The 15,579-nt window shown below is 40.9% G+C and overlaps 1 protein-coding gene across 1 annotated transcript in view; it reads right to left on the bottom strand.

The window, feature by feature from the left end:
• The window catches only part of cpa6 (carboxypeptidase A6), a 112,696-nt gene that overhangs the window by 56,892 nt on the left and 40,225 nt on the right, over positions 1-15,579 (bottom strand). Inside the window, exon 3 of the mRNA XM_080194119.1 lies at positions 11,082-11,206. Coding sequence (XP_080050245.1) covers positions 11,082-11,206 — 125 coding nt within the window. The remainder of the gene's footprint in view (positions 1-11,081; positions 11,207-15,579) is intronic.

Here is a 15,579-nt window from a genome sequence, read left to right as displayed (position 1 = left end):
GTGTTTCTGGTACATTGGCGTTTATAAATCAAAGTATTGAGTATAAGAGTTGGAATGTTATGATGAGGTTGTATAAGACATTGGCGAGGCCAATTTTAAAATATTGTGTGCAGTTTTGGTCACCTAATTACAGAAAGGATATTAATAAGGTTGAAAGAGTGCAGAGAAGGCTTACAAAGATGTTGCTGGGACTTGAGAAGCTGAGTTACAGAGAAAGGTTGAAAGGGTTAGTACTTTATTCCCTGGAGCATAGAAGAATAAGGGGAGATTTGATAGAGGTGTATAAAATTATGATGGGTATAGATAGAGTGAATGCAAGCAGGCTTTTTCCACTGAGGCTAGGGGAGAAAAAAATTAGAGGACATGGGTTAAGGGTGAAGGGGGAAAAGTTTAAAGGGAATATTAGTGGGGGGGTTCTTCACACAGAGCGTGGCAGATGTGTGGAATGAGCTGCCAGATGAACTGGTAAATGCCGGCTCACTTAAGAAAAACTTGGACAGGTACATGGATGAGAGGGGTGTAGAGGGATATGGTCCAGGTGCAGGTCAGTGGGACTAGGCAGTAAAATGGTTCAGCACAGCCAAGAAGAGCCAAAAGGCATGTTCCTGTGCTGTAACGTTCTATGGTTCTACAGTGAGTTTACATGCAGAATCATTAGTTGACATTGTTCATTTAGCGAGTACTAATCCTTCCCAATAAAAAGAATAATCGGTTTCAAATGGTGAACCATCGGCAGCTAGTACATTCCAACAATAATACTTCGGAGAAACCAGTAATTCTGTGGAAGTTGATAGACCTAATTATTTGCCTCACAGAGGATGTGTCATGTTCAATGTAGTTAGATGTCCTGTGGAAGAAAGTGTTGTTGAATGCTGGTCCCTGCAACTCATTAACTGATGTTAGAGCGATCTCCAAAACCTAACTGGAAGAATCTGCAAATAATTAAATGGTGAACTCATCTTGGTCTCACGCTAGCACTGCAAGACTTCCTCAAGGCAATATGGTAAGATTAACTATCATCAGCTGCTTCAACAATGCCCTTCCCTCCATCCTAAGCTCAGAAATGGGGTTGTTTGCTGATTATCAGCACCATTCCTGACTCCGCAGATTCTGAAGCAGTCTGTGTCCAGGTGCAGAAAGATATGGACAACATTCAGGCTTGGGCTAAGCAGCAAGCAACATATGTACCATGCAAGGCAATCACCATCTTTAACAAGAGAGAATTTTACCATCTCTCCATGGCATTTATTGGCATTATCATCATGAATCCCCCAATTTCAACATCCTGGGGCTTACCATTGACCAGAAACTGGACTAGACCAGCCATAAAAATCATGTGGCTACAAGGGCAGGTCAGAGGCTAGGAATTCTGTGACAAATAATTTACCTCTTGACTGCCCAAAGCCTATCTACTATCTACAATGCACGAGGGCTTGACACTATCCAGAATAAAGCAACCCGCTTGATTAACATCCCATCTGCCACCTTCAACATTTACTCATCTCACCACTGATGCACAGAGGCAGTAGTGCATACCATCTACAAGATGCACTGCAGGAACTCACCAGGGCTGCTTTGACAGCACCTTCCAAAACCTACAACTGCTACCACCTAGAAGGACAAGAGCAGTAGATGCATGGAAACACCACCACCTGAAAATTCCTCTCCAAGCCAAACATGGGGAGCACAGTGGCTAGCACGGCTCCCTCACAGTGCCAGGACCCAGATTTGATTCCTGGCTTGGGTCACTATCTGTGCAGTGTCTGCACATTCTCCCCACGTCTGTATGGGTTTCCTCCAAGTGCTCTGGTTTCCTCCCACAGTCTGAAAGATTACTGGTTAGATGCATTAGCCATGCGAAATTCTCCCTCAGCGTACCTGGACAGGTACCAGAATATGGTGACTCAGGGATTTTCACAGTAACTTCATTGCAATGCCAATGTAAGCCTATTCGTGATTAATAAATAAACTTTACTTTACCGTCTTGACTTGGAACTATATTGCTGTTCCTTCACAGTTGCAGGGTTAAAATCTTGGAACTTCCTTCCTAACAGCACTAGGGTGTACCTACACATCGTGATTTGCAGCGTTCAAGGCAGCAGCTCACCCCCATTTTCTCAAGGACTATTAGGGATAGGCAATAAATGCTGTTCTTGCCAGTGATGCTCACATCAGCTGAACAAGTAAATGAAAAGTAAATAACTGAAGGTGCCTTCATTACCCCACCAGGTCCATGTGGAGGTGATTGGTGGTTTTAGGTTTTTATGGAACCTCTCATATTGATGGCCAATTGATTGAATTTAAAGTACAGATGGAACATGAGAAGGTAAAATCCAATACCAGTATTTTGTGCTTAAACAAAGGAGACTACAATGGGATGAGGGAGGAGTTGGCTAAGGTAGACTAGGACTAAAAACTTTATGGTGGGACAATTGAGGACAGTGAAGGATATTCAAAGCGATTTTCCACAGTGCTCAGCAAAAGTACATACCAGTGATAAGGATAAGTTGCTGCAACTACTTTCCCAATGATCAACAAAATCCAGTCCCATGCACTCCACGTTTCCATTCTTTTTATTATTCATGAGTCATAGGTCCTGGATTTACTACAAGTTGCGCCATAATGATAATGCAATAATGGCAGTCACCCATATCAATACGTAAAGTTTTTGGGCAATAATAGATTAAATGAATTACATAATGTGTTGCATTGCACCACAGCTAAGTGGTACGTTTGATTCGCTTCATCATTATAAAGCTCTTTATAAATGTATAAAAGTTTGTTGGATTTACACAGTTATTCACAATGCAGTCAGTTTGTCTGGTGAGATGCATCCAGTGACATGGAGGGAAATGACAGTGGAAACTGCAGGAGAGCTGACCATAATTTTCCAATTTCCCTTAGACTTGGGTGGCAGCAGAGGACAGGAGAGCTGCATATGTTATACCTTTATTCAAAAAAGACCGTAAAAATAAGCCCAACAGCAATGGACCATGCTGTTTAAACACAGTTGTGGAGAAGCTTCTTGAAAAATAATTTGGTTCAGAATTAATAGTCACTGCGGTAAACATAGATTCATTAAGGAAAGTCAACATGGATTTGTTGAGTGCTTTTTGCATTTTTTTGGTAAGGTAACAGAGAGGGTTGACAAGGGCACTGTTGTTGATGTGTTATTAGACTCCTAAAATTCATTTGATTAAGTGCCACATAACAAACTTGTGGGCAAAGTTGGAGCTTATGTAAACAGTAGCAACATGGATATGAAACTGGCTGAGTGACAGGAACCAGAGTTGTAGTGAAATTTCAGACTGTGGGAATGGTTATAGTGGAATTTCCCAGGGGTCAGTGTTAAGACACCTGCTCTTCCTGATCTATATTAAGACCTCGACCTTGGTGTACAGAGTGCAATTTCAAAATTTGCATATGATACAAAACTTGCAAGTATTGGGAACTGTGAGGAGCACTATATCGAACTTGAAAAGGACATAAGTTGATAAATGGATGACAAAAATTAATGCAGAGAACTGTGAAGTATTTCATTTTGGGAGAAATGAAATACTAAACTCGTTAGAGTTTAGAAGAATGAGGGGAGATCTCATTGAGACATATAAGATGATGAATGGGATGGATAGGATAGAGGTGGAGAGGCTCTTCCTGCTCAGAAAGGACAGTAGGACTAGAGGGCACAGCCTCAGGATAAAAGGGGGGCGGTTTAGAACAGAGTTGAGGAGGAACTTCTTCACTCAAAGGGTGGTGAATCTCTGGAATTCTCTGCCCGTTGAAGTGGTGGAGGCTGCCTCGCTCAATATTTTTAAGACGCGGGTTGATAGGTTTTTGATAGGCAAGGCGATTAAGGGTTATGGGGAGAGGGCGGGAATGTGGAACTGAGCCACGACAGATCAGCCATGATCTTATTGAATGGCGGGGCAGGCTCGAAGGGCTAGATGGCCTACTCCTGCTCCTCTTTCTTATGTTCTTATGAAAATGTGGAGAGACAATAGAAAACAAAGGATACATTTCTATAAAGGGTTCCAGAACAGTGGAACCTGGATGTACATGCGCACAAATTGTTGAAGGAAGGGTTGTAAAAAAAGAGATAATCAGCCGTGGATATCTAAGGGAATAAAGTAGGGTATCAAATTGGAAAAAAAAGCATACAAAGTGGCAAAGATTAGTGGGAAACTAGAGGATTAGGAAATCTTTAAAGGTCAACAGAAAGCCACAAAAAAGCTATAAAGAAAAGTAAGATAAATTATGAGAGTAAACTAGCTCAGAATATAAAAAGAGAGCAAAGGTTTCTACAACTATATAAAATGAAAAAGTGTGTCTAAAGTAAACACTTGTCCTTTAGAGGACGAGAAGGGAGATGTAATAACTGGAAACGAGGGAATGAGCAGGTATTTTGTGTTGGTCTTCACACTGGAAGACACAAATAACATGCCAGAAATTGATGACAAGGCGGCTATGGCAGGTGAGGACCTATCACCTGTAGGAACTATCATTATCATGAAAGAGGTAGTATTGGGCAAGCTAATGAGGCTAAAGATAGACAAGTCTTCTGGCTCTGATGGAATGCATCCCAGGGTACTAAAAGAGATGGTGGGGAAAATACCAAAATTTGCTGAACTCTGGGATGGTTCCCGCGGATTGCAAAACAGCAAATGTGACACCACTGTTTAAAAAAGGAGGTAGATAAAAGGCAACTAACTATAGGCTGGTTAGTTTAATTTCTGTAGTAGGGAAAATGCTTGAATCTATCATCAAGAAAGAAATTGTGAGACATCTGGATATAAATTGTCCCATTGGAAAGGTGCAGCATGGGTTCATGAAGGACAGGTCATGTTTGACTAATTTGGTGGAATTCTTTGAGAACAGTACATGCGCAGTGGACAATGGGGAACTTGTGGATGTGGTGTATCTAGATTTCCAGAAAATATTTGATAAGGTGCCTCACCAAAGACTGCTACATAAGATAAAGGTGCACAGGTAATATATTGGCATGGATAGAGGACTGGTTAACTAACAGAAAGCAAAGAGTGGAGGTAAATGGATGTTTCTCTGGTTGGCGATCAGTGATTAGTGATGTGCCTCAGGAATCAGTGTTGGGACCACAATTGTTTACGATTTACATCGATGATTTAGAGTTGGGGATCAAGTGTAGTATGTCAAAATTCACGGATGAGGCTAAGATGAGTGGCAGGGCAAAGTGTGCAGAGGACACTGAAAGTCTGCAAAGGGATATAGATAGTCTAAGTGAGTGGGCGAGGATCTGGCAGATGGAGTACAATGTTGGAAATGTGAAGTCATCCATTTTGATAGGAATAACAGCAAAATGGATCATAATTTAAATGGTAAAAAATTGCAGCATGCTGCTGTACAGAGGGACCAGGATTTCCTTGTGCACGAATAACAAAAAGTTAATTTGCAGGTGCAGCAGGTAATTAAGAAGGCAAATGGAATTTTGTTCTTCATTGCTAGAGCGATGGAGTTTTAAAACAGTGAGGTTATGTTGCAGCTGTATAAGGTGCTGGTGAGGCCATACCTGGAGTACCGTGTACAGTTTTGGTCTGCTTACTTGAGAAAGGACATACTGGCACTTGATGGGTTGCAAACGAGATTCACTAGGTTGATTCTGGAGTTGAGAGGGTTGGCTTATGAGGAAAGACTGAGTAGACTGGGGCTATACTCATAGGAATTCTGAAGAACGAGGGGAGATCTTATAGAAGCATATAAGATTTTGAAGGGAATAGATAAGATAGAAGTGGGGAAGTTGTTTCCACTGGCGGGTGAAACCAGAGCTAGAGCATGGCCTCAAACTAAGGGGGAGCAGATTTAGGACTGAGTTGAGGAGGAACTTCTTCACACAAAGGGCTGTGAATCTGTGGAATTCCCTGCCCAGGTGAAACAATTGAGGCTACCTCATTGAATGTTTTTAAGGCAAGAATACATAAATTTTTGAACAGTAAAGGAATTAAGGGCTACGGTGAGTGGGCAGGTAAGTGGAGCTGAGTCAGCGAAAAGATCAGCCATGATCTTATTGAATGGCAGAGCAGGCTCGAGGGCCAGATGGCCTACTCCTAATCCTAGTTCTTACATTTTTTACGTTCTTATGACTTTCACCTGGCCACAACATAACTGAAATCTCACTCCCTCTTATTAAATTGGCGCTGATTTCTTAACAGTTTGGAGCAGTAATCCTTCCATTGAGGGAAAAAAGAAAGTTGAGCAGCTGCTGGGATGTAAATGTGCAAATCTATGACCACCTGTGTTATGATATGCATACCAGGAATCTCTGCCACTGATCTTGCCAGAGAATGTGAAATCTGACTGAAGTTTCCAAATTTAATTATCCCAAGTTTCTTCACAGCTATGGAAACAACTTGGCAGGTGGGCAGCACAATGGGTGGGCAATACGATGGCACAATGGATAGCCCTTCTGCCTCACAGCACCAGGGACCTGGGTTTGATTCCCAGCTTGGGTCACTGTCTGCACAGTGTCTGCACATTATCCTCATGTCCACATGGGTTTGGTTTCCTCTGGGAGCTCTGGTTTCCTCCCACAGTCTGAAAGATGCACTGGTTTGATTCATTGGCCATACTAAATTCTCCCTCAATGTATCCATACAGGTGCTGGAGTGTGGCAACTAGAGGATTTTCACAGTAATTCCATTGCAGTTTTAATGTAGGCTTACTTGTAACACTAATAAATACTTTAAACTTTACTTCCCAGAAGTTTGAAATAATTGCACTTCCAGACACAAATATTGGAACTGACACTGTGTACTTTTCCAGTTCTCACCATGCACTGCAGAATGCCATGCATTGCTATTTCAATACACAATGCAGTAGTGAGTGATGTGGCATCCTGGATACTCATGTATACTTATATATACATAACAATATAGTTCTTAACTCTTTTCAAAGGAAATAAAAATATGATAGTGTGTATAATTCATTTAATTAAGCTGGGGAAAGGCCACGGAGACAGCTGGTCTGGCAGAATTGAGAGAAAAAATGAGCAGAGATGTTAAATGCATGTCTTTCTAATGAAGCTATGATCAGGTGATTTGATTTGATTTATTATTGTTACATGTATTGGCATACAGTGAAAAGTATTGTTTCTTACGAGCTATACAGACAAAGCATAATATAGAGTATATAGGGAAGAAGGAAAGGAGAAAGTGCAGAATGTGGTGTTACAGTCATAGCTGGTGTACAGAGAAAGATGAACTTAATATATGGTAAGTCCATTCAAAAGTCTGACGGCAGCAGGGAAGAAGCTATTCTTGAGTCTGTTGGTACATGACCACAGACTTTTGCATCTTTGTCCTGAGGGTGAAGGTTGAAGAGAGTATGTCTGGTGAGCGTGGGGTCCTTGATTATACTGGTTGCTTTTCTGAGGCAGGTGGATTTAGGTTAATAAGAGTTTAAAAAATTGCATTCGGAGATACAGAGGAACTTGGTTTTTACAGCTGTTAAATTTCAAAGGGCAGTAAAATGCCTTTGCAGCTTACAACGATTTCATGAGCAAACTTGTGTAGGTTATTAAATTTTATTTGATCTGAAAGGAGAAGCAAGCAATAGAAAAAAAATGAAAGATTTTTGTATCTTAGGAAAGTTAAATTCAAAGGGGTGCTGAGCATAATGGAACCAAAGATGAAAGGGAAAATGGATACTTAGGGAAAGATGTTGAGCTGAGTTGTGTTGATTGTGTGGGGAAGACATCCTGAGAATAGCATGGTACTGGGAGAAGATACTGAGTTTGAATCAGCCATACAGTCAAACCAGAAAAGCCTAGGGTTTTAGAAAGCAGTCTTGTGTCTGAAGTTTCTTGGATTTTTGCAGCAGAGTTTGAGAAGTTTTGTGATGTATCTTTACTAAAGCAATAACAGTTTTTTTGTTCTTCAGTATTACTAGATTTTCATTTATTAGCGAGTGCTGGCTGCAAGACATTTACTTGTGGGTATGATTAAGTGAGTTTTTTGGGCGATGTTATGCAGTTAAACACTAGTTTAATGGCATAACTGTAATCTTATGTGCTAATGCTTTCTTTTCTCCTTACTAATAAATATTAATTTTTAAAATCCCAAAAGTGATACTGGAATTCAATGCTGCTGAGATCAGGAGATTTCTTTCCATTTTCAGAATATGAAACAAAGGATAATGGTCCAGAAACAAGTCTCCATATGTGATTTGGTTTGCTCAGCAATTAACATCTCCTGCGGTCATAAAAAAAAAATCAGCCATACTGCAAATCATGCAAAATTGAAGTTGATGTGAATTGGAGGAAAAAAGCTTCAGAGGTTAGATTCACACCAAGCACAATAAAAACCGCTATTGCAGGTAAATCCTCTCAGCCCCATAACATTTTTGCAGAGTTTCTCGTGGCTGTATCCTATGACCAACCATCTTCAGCTGTTTTCAACAACGATCTTTCCTTCATTACAATACCAGTGATGGAGGAAATGCCTGCTGAAAATGGCACAGTGTTCAGTTTGATTCAGAAATTATTTTACTGTTTTGGGATCACACTATAAAATTAAATTATTTTGTTGTTTTGTTTTACACTCTCTTTTCTAAATAACTTGTTTTTTGGTTCAATTTCTACTTATATGTACTGACAGAGTTCCAGGGGACAGTTCTCCTGGCCCACTGTGCTGCTCTAAAGGTGGCCGTGTAGCAAGCTTCCTGCTGGGTGCTATGGCCTACGCAAGTCTCCAACTGCTGGATTTCCAGCGCCATCAGCTCCATGCCAGAAATTGGCATGGAGCTGTATAAATTATTCAAATTAGAATTTACATCACATCAGTGGGCCCAGGACTGAAATCTCCAAGGCCGCAAGAGTCTCCCCTCTTGCCAGCAGTGTTTCATTCCAGCGGGGTTTATAATAGCTCCCCTCTTGCAGAGAGCTAATGATCCAAACCTGCTGGAATGAACGGGGCTCTAGAGGCCCTCTAGGAGGTCGGGGGTAAAGTGGGTACCCCTCAGCATTGCCTCTTGGGCACTATTACTAGGGGTGCTCCATGGCACTGCCCAAGGAGCAAAGTGCCGATGCCCTGGGGCACCTTGGCATGGCCCACCAAGTATCGGCACTGCTGAATGGGGATGGGGCCTAGTGCAGGGGCCTGGGGAGAGCAGAGGGGAGATTGGGTGGCACAGTAGCACAGTGGTTAGCACTGCTGCTTCACAGCTCCAGGGACCTGGGTTTGATTCCCGGCTTGGGTCACTGTCTGTGTGGAGTTTGCACATTCTCCTCATGTCTGCGTGGGTTTCCTCCAGGTGCTCCAGTTTCCTCCCACAGTCCAAATATGTGTGGGTTAGGTTGATTGAGCATGCTAAAATCGCCCCTTAGTGTCCTCAGATGCATAGGTTAGACGGATTAGCGGGTAAATATGTAGAGATATGGGTTTGGGTCTGGGTGGGATTGTGGTTGGTGCAGACTCGATGGGCCAAATAGCCTCTTCCTGCCCTGTAGGATTCCTATGATTTCTATGAGTTGGGGGGGGGGGTGGTTTGGTGGTGGTGGTGGTGGTGGTCCCACTGTACTCAGAGAGACAGAGGGAGTGAGGCCAGTGATCAGGGTTGGTCATCGAGGTGGGGGTCAGGGGTTGGTCTGGTGGAGAGGGGAGGGCGGTTTGGGAGGCTAGAAATTGGGCCATAGAGAGGTCTGTGTGACAGCAATGCAGGGATCCTGAGGCTGGCCAGCGATTGGGTTGGCCAGCAATTGAGAGGCTGGCAATGCGTCAATCTCGGCTTTGATAGATCAGCACGTGCACAGTGGCTCGTTCAGCACTATGCTGCCTTCATAGGCCCTGCCCCCCTGATTTTTAACACGATTCACACTAGTACACTCTGCAGTGCACATAGAATGGGAGATTCATTTTGAAAATCCCGCTGAAAGTCCAGCAGGATTTACTCCAGTTTTTATGCAAATTCAGCACTTAGAACTTCTTTGGAAGAACCCCACCATCCACCCCCATTCTTTCAACCCATGCGATTTGTACCAGCTAAATTAATTCAGTTAATATATTCCAAGATAGATGGATCCAAATCAAATGAACACAGAAAATAAAATGTACTGCTCAGTGTAAAGAGAAAATTATATTGAAAAATTATATTTGGTAAAATGTTCATCCACGATTTGACTTAAGTTTGACAAAGTTTTGCTCTGGTTGGGTAGTAAGAATGTGACCGAGCAAGGAAAGTTACATGGAATTGGAAAATGGAAGAAAGGCATGCACAGTATGGTTAACTGTGTTGAACACTGCAGAAAGGTGGAGGAAAACGTAAAGGGAAAATGTATGACAGTCATAAGACCTCATTTGTGACTAACAGGAACCATCTCAGTCTTTGATAATGGTAAAAACCTGACTGGAGATAGGGTTTCAGAAATGGAGTTCCATGGATTTGGAAGATGACAACACATTCGAGGACTTTAGAAAGAAAAGGGAAGTTGGAGATTAGGTCATAGCTGCCAAGGATAAAATGAGTTCTGTGTGGGATTTTTTTTAGGGGTTGTAATGGCAGCGATAATTTAAGGAAGGAATCAGCAGCTGAGAAGCAAGGAAAATGTACATTGTCAGCAAACATTGGGGCTAAGAAAGGAAAATGGTAGTCAGAAGTTCAGCAGGAATGGGGGTTAAGTGAGCAGATGGTGAGTACATCGTACTCTGCCAAAGGGTAACAGTGCAAGTATAGTAATAGCAAATAGTAAAGGTCCAAGTTCCTGTGCACACAGCAAGTTCATAATTTCATCAGTGCCACAAGGGGGGATGCTAAGCCAAGTGAACCATCTGTTCCATGGGAAAATGAGAGATATTTGAAAGAACGACAAACCAGGCCAGTTAATTTGTTTTCTGGCAGCTGATTTTAAAGTCACAGTGTGGCAAGTATTGAAGAAAATTGACCTGCCCACTCACTCAATAAGGACACGATGTGTTAATTAGGAAGCCCTGAAAATGAGAAGTACAAAGTAAGTTAAATTGTCAGGCATTATGTTACTGAATTGAATATCTAGAAAATAAAATCAACACACATTTAGACAAAAATATGCAAGTTTAAAATATAAATTATAGACTTACTTAAACTCAATTCCAGTTTGCAGAAGTGACCAGAAGAATTGTTGGGAAGTGCTTCTGGGTACATGTATATCTGCAACAACACCAAGTTTCACAGATGGGATACTGCTGGGTTGCCACAAATCCACCTGTAGGCAGAAAGCAATCTGTAATTTTTATGCATTTCAGTTCTAGTTATAAACTGATATTCTGTTATATAACTATTCCTGCGATGTATTAATGGATTGTAATTTATTTAGTGATGCTTAAGGCTGACAATTCAATAAAATCGCTTCCACGGGAACAATGGGCTTCACTTAATTGTGCATTATCCATTCTTTTAACTTCTGTGGCCACTTTTATATTGCTGAATACATATAAATCACTATTCATAGCCCCTGCTCAGTCAATGTCTCCTTTTATTTCTCCTGATAGATTCTTAAAAACTACTTTAATTTGAATCTCCAAGGGCAAAAATGCCAGGCCTTACATGAGTTACCAAACACTAAAGTGTGATAGATAATCAGTGAGATGGATGCAGATCTACAGTGCTTTGTTAAAATGTTCACCCTGTATACAAGATGCTAATCAACACAATTACATTAACTAGAATAGAAGTTTTTTCCATTAATCTAAAGATCCAAAATTGTAACATATTCAACATGAACATCAACAAAATTGAGCGGGCAATACCTATTGCCCATGTTCTTTACTTTTCCTATGAATAAGCAAGTAGACACAACAGATTAGACTTGCACGAATGGTGCTTGAGATTACTAAATCTACATTTAGCAAATAACAAGTAATGAGCAGCTTTGCTCACTATGCTAATTTCACAGATATTAAAGATCTGTAACGCACCAGAGGAGTGCAGCCACATTCTAAAGAATGAACAGCATTATTTTATGGAACTGTTAAAGAGGAGTATTTAGGTAAACACAGTTATATGGGTGTTGCAGGATCAATTTTTTGTTATTGAAAGATTGGTAAAAAAACAAGGAGGGTTAGCAGGAAACCAGGGACCAAATTAGGCTTGAGGTCATATAAAGTAGGCTTTCAGGAATACATCTACCTATTGCAGATGAAATAGCAAAAACTGTGCCTGTAATTCAGTGAAGAGCAAGATATATGGAGCAGTGCCTCAATAATAATGTTATCTCTGGCCTGGGCAATTCTTGAAACTGGACTTGCAGCCAAGAAGCAATATATGCTTTTGATAGAAATGAAAGAAATCACAGCACTAGCGTTGTGTACCACTGAATAGGTCTAGATATCAAGCAGATGTCTTAGGTTTACGGGTTTTTCATGTATCATAAGTCCTTTTTTACTCCATACACAAATAGATCAAATTCAGCACAAGCATCCAGCCTCAACTGGAGAGGTTTACAATTCTTCCATTCTTCTAATATAGTTGAGTACAACTGATCATTGATCACACTCTAATTACCATTTCAGCAGATTGTCATGAGCATTGACCGTTATGTATGTTACAATGGTTCTTTTAACTAAAAATGAAACATGACATTCTTCAAAGGTAGTAAAGTGAAGATAAATATCTTAGCTCAAAGGCGCATCCATATGATCAAGTTGCCATGCGGTGAGAAAATCAAACAGAAACCCACTGAAATTTACTTTTTTTAATATAGATTAGCATTCTGGCGAATTTGATATAGTGAAAATGATATGATTCTCAATGCATAAGAGTCAGTGCCAAGAGGCTTACAGACAGAAATTTAGAAAAGAAGCAGTCAGATTCTTGTGGAACTTGCTTGATGAAAGGTAATTGTAGTCAATAGGTAGTACAATCAATGAAGGTTCAAAAAGATTTTTAGAAACCTGCAGAAATGATTCTGATGGAAGAATTTTGTGAGCGTGGCTTTGGGAATAAGATCCCACTGGAAAGACTATAATATTTTCAAGTTTAAAAGAAAATGTAGTAATGGCAGACCACCATGAGTTATCTCACAAGCATGTTAGGACCAAGCCTTTGTTTTGAAACTCTCAGAGAAACTGGAGATAAGAAATCTTATCTTGGTGGGCAAAACAGCCCGAGAGAGGAAACTTATCCTCCTCGGACTAGTAGAAGACATATTTGGGAATGGGGGAAAGATTGGATAGTTACAGAGATTCCAAATAATCAGGGATTTAAGACACTGATAAAATTATTAGCACTAAGCGAAATGATTCCAGATCAGACTTACGACTAACAGGTACTGTTTGTGTAAAGACACATATAATCACAATCAGAGATTTAAACAAATAAGAGTATTTCTGAAATAAACATGTATTTTGGAAAGTAATCTGTACCCTTTGGCCAAAGGTAGGCTGCGCCAGATCATGATGGGATGAAGACTGAGCGAGATGAACCACATTCTTAAAAACCATGAAAACCACAGAATGTGTATATTTCTATCAGTATAAGTTAAGGACAGAATGGGTTCTCAAAGTCATAGTATGAATGGGCTGTTCAATTTGTACTGATAAGACAGTGCTTTTCAGACATGGGTATATCAACTGACTTGACCACTGACATAACTGAGAGTTGGTGAGAACAGTGTGTTTGAACTCTATAGCTAAGCATCAGGGTTGCTAAGTAGCAGGGGAAAAGAGAATCCGGATTCTACAGACCAATGAAATCCCATGAAGTCAGAGGGTAGGATGTAATTGGCAACTGTTAACAATGATTGATTTGTACTAATGATGATTGGTTCATAACTAACGGGAAGGTGGGAATAGCAAACTTGAAAATATATAACTGTCCCATCTGATGTATTGTAACCTCAGAGTGCTACTGGAATGCTCAGAGCATTCTCCTGAGGGGGGAGTTGGACTGCTCAGTGCTATCCCTCTCAGTGATCGTTGGTCAAATAAAGATATATCTTTAACCAGGATACTGACTTCGTGAGTCTTTGTATTAGCTGAGTTTTGGCAAGAGTCAATCTCTGAAAACAGATATGTGTTCAGGGGAGGAGGGGGGACATCAGAAGGATTTTTGGTGGGGGGGGGAGTTGGGTGGGTAGTCAGGACGTTTGTCAAGGGTGGTCGAGGCCATAGTTCGGCAGGGGTGGGGCGGGCGCGGCGACAGGACTTACTTTCCAGGAGTTAAAAGTGGTTTTCACCCTTCTATCTTTTCCTGGGTAACTATTTTTCTAAGAGAGTAGGAACCATCTAAAGTCATAGAATCCTTATAGTGCAGAGGGCAGCCACATTTGGCCCATCGAGTCTGCACAAACCACAAACCCATCCAGACCCTATCCCTGCAACTCCACATATTTACCCTGCTAATCCCCCTGACACTAGGGTCAATTTAGCATGGCCAATCAACCTAACCCACACATCTTTGGACTGTGGGAGGAAACCAGAGCACCCAGAGGAAACCCAAGCAGACTTGGGGAGAATGCGCAAACTCCACACAGACAGTGACCCAAGCTGGGAACTGAACCCGGCTCTCTGGCACTGTGAGGCAGCAGTGCTAATCACTATGCCACTGTGCCACCCAGTCTCACATTTATCATGGAATATCAGATAGCTCGTAGTGCAGGGTGATTGCCATTGGAAGTTTAAACTTCCCAGGCAATTGCTTTGCTGTCATTGCATGGGGACTTTGGGGTGGCCCTCCAATGCATCTTCTGTGGTACCTTTGGGGTATGATTTCCCCAGGAAATGGAAATTTTGGGCCAATGTCTTTCTGTAAAACAACAGCGACAATTAATGTTTTGTCTAAAAATGTTTCCAAAGAGTGAGAAACTCAGCCAACTAATTTTAAAAGAAGTTTGGAGCATTAGGCTGAAAAGAAAGATGGCAGTTGGAAATAAGTTAAAGCTAAATTAAAAATGCAGGAAAAATATGAGAAGGTGTGACAAAGCAAATAGCAGCAGAATTCAAAGCTAAAGATGTAAAGGAAAGAAATGCTTTGAAGGAGAGCGGAAAAGGTGAATCCGGCACTGACACTACAGAGACACTACAGAAATGCAAAGAAGGATAGGTGCTCTTGAATGTAAATGAAAACATTAGAACGACTTGTGGGAAAGGAATTAGACAAAGCTCAAATTCAATGGCAAAACGTAAAGCAAAAGGAAATTTTAAGAATTGTGAACTGAATAAAACAGAGTATCAAGCTTTCTTTGCTGAATATTGAAACAACCTAAAAGTTCTTAAAGCTGCTAAAGTGGATTTTACTCAACAGAAAACTGACTGCTTGCACCAAAGGGGGCAGCGTTAAACTTTAAACCCATGCCTCCTGGCAAAAAAGGGTTAAATCATGCAAAAGAATTTTAAATTAAAAATAATTCTGAATTTAAACAGAATGACATGTAATGAAAAGACAATCTTGAATTTGAACAGGATGAGGTGAATTCAATTCTTATGCAGGAAAGTTTGGATGTTTAGCCGCTTGAAAATACCTTCAACGACTTGGAGAAGAAATATGCAGATATTAAAGAAAAAGAGGATCATGTGTTGTAACTGAACAGAGAGTGGTTCACAGTCAGTTTTAAAAATTGAATACCCAGATGACTATTTA

The sequence above is a fragment of the Carcharhinus amblyrhynchos genome, chromosome 8 (assembly GCF_965287045.1).
Source record: "Carcharhinus amblyrhynchos chromosome 8, sCarAmb.v2.hapA, whole genome shotgun sequence".
Taxonomy (NCBI): Eukaryota; Metazoa; Chordata; class Chondrichthyes; order Carcharhiniformes; family Carcharhinidae; genus Carcharhinus; species Carcharhinus amblyrhynchos.
The sequence above is the reverse complement of the archived record's forward strand: the minus strand, read 5'-3'. Positions and strand labels throughout refer to the sequence as shown.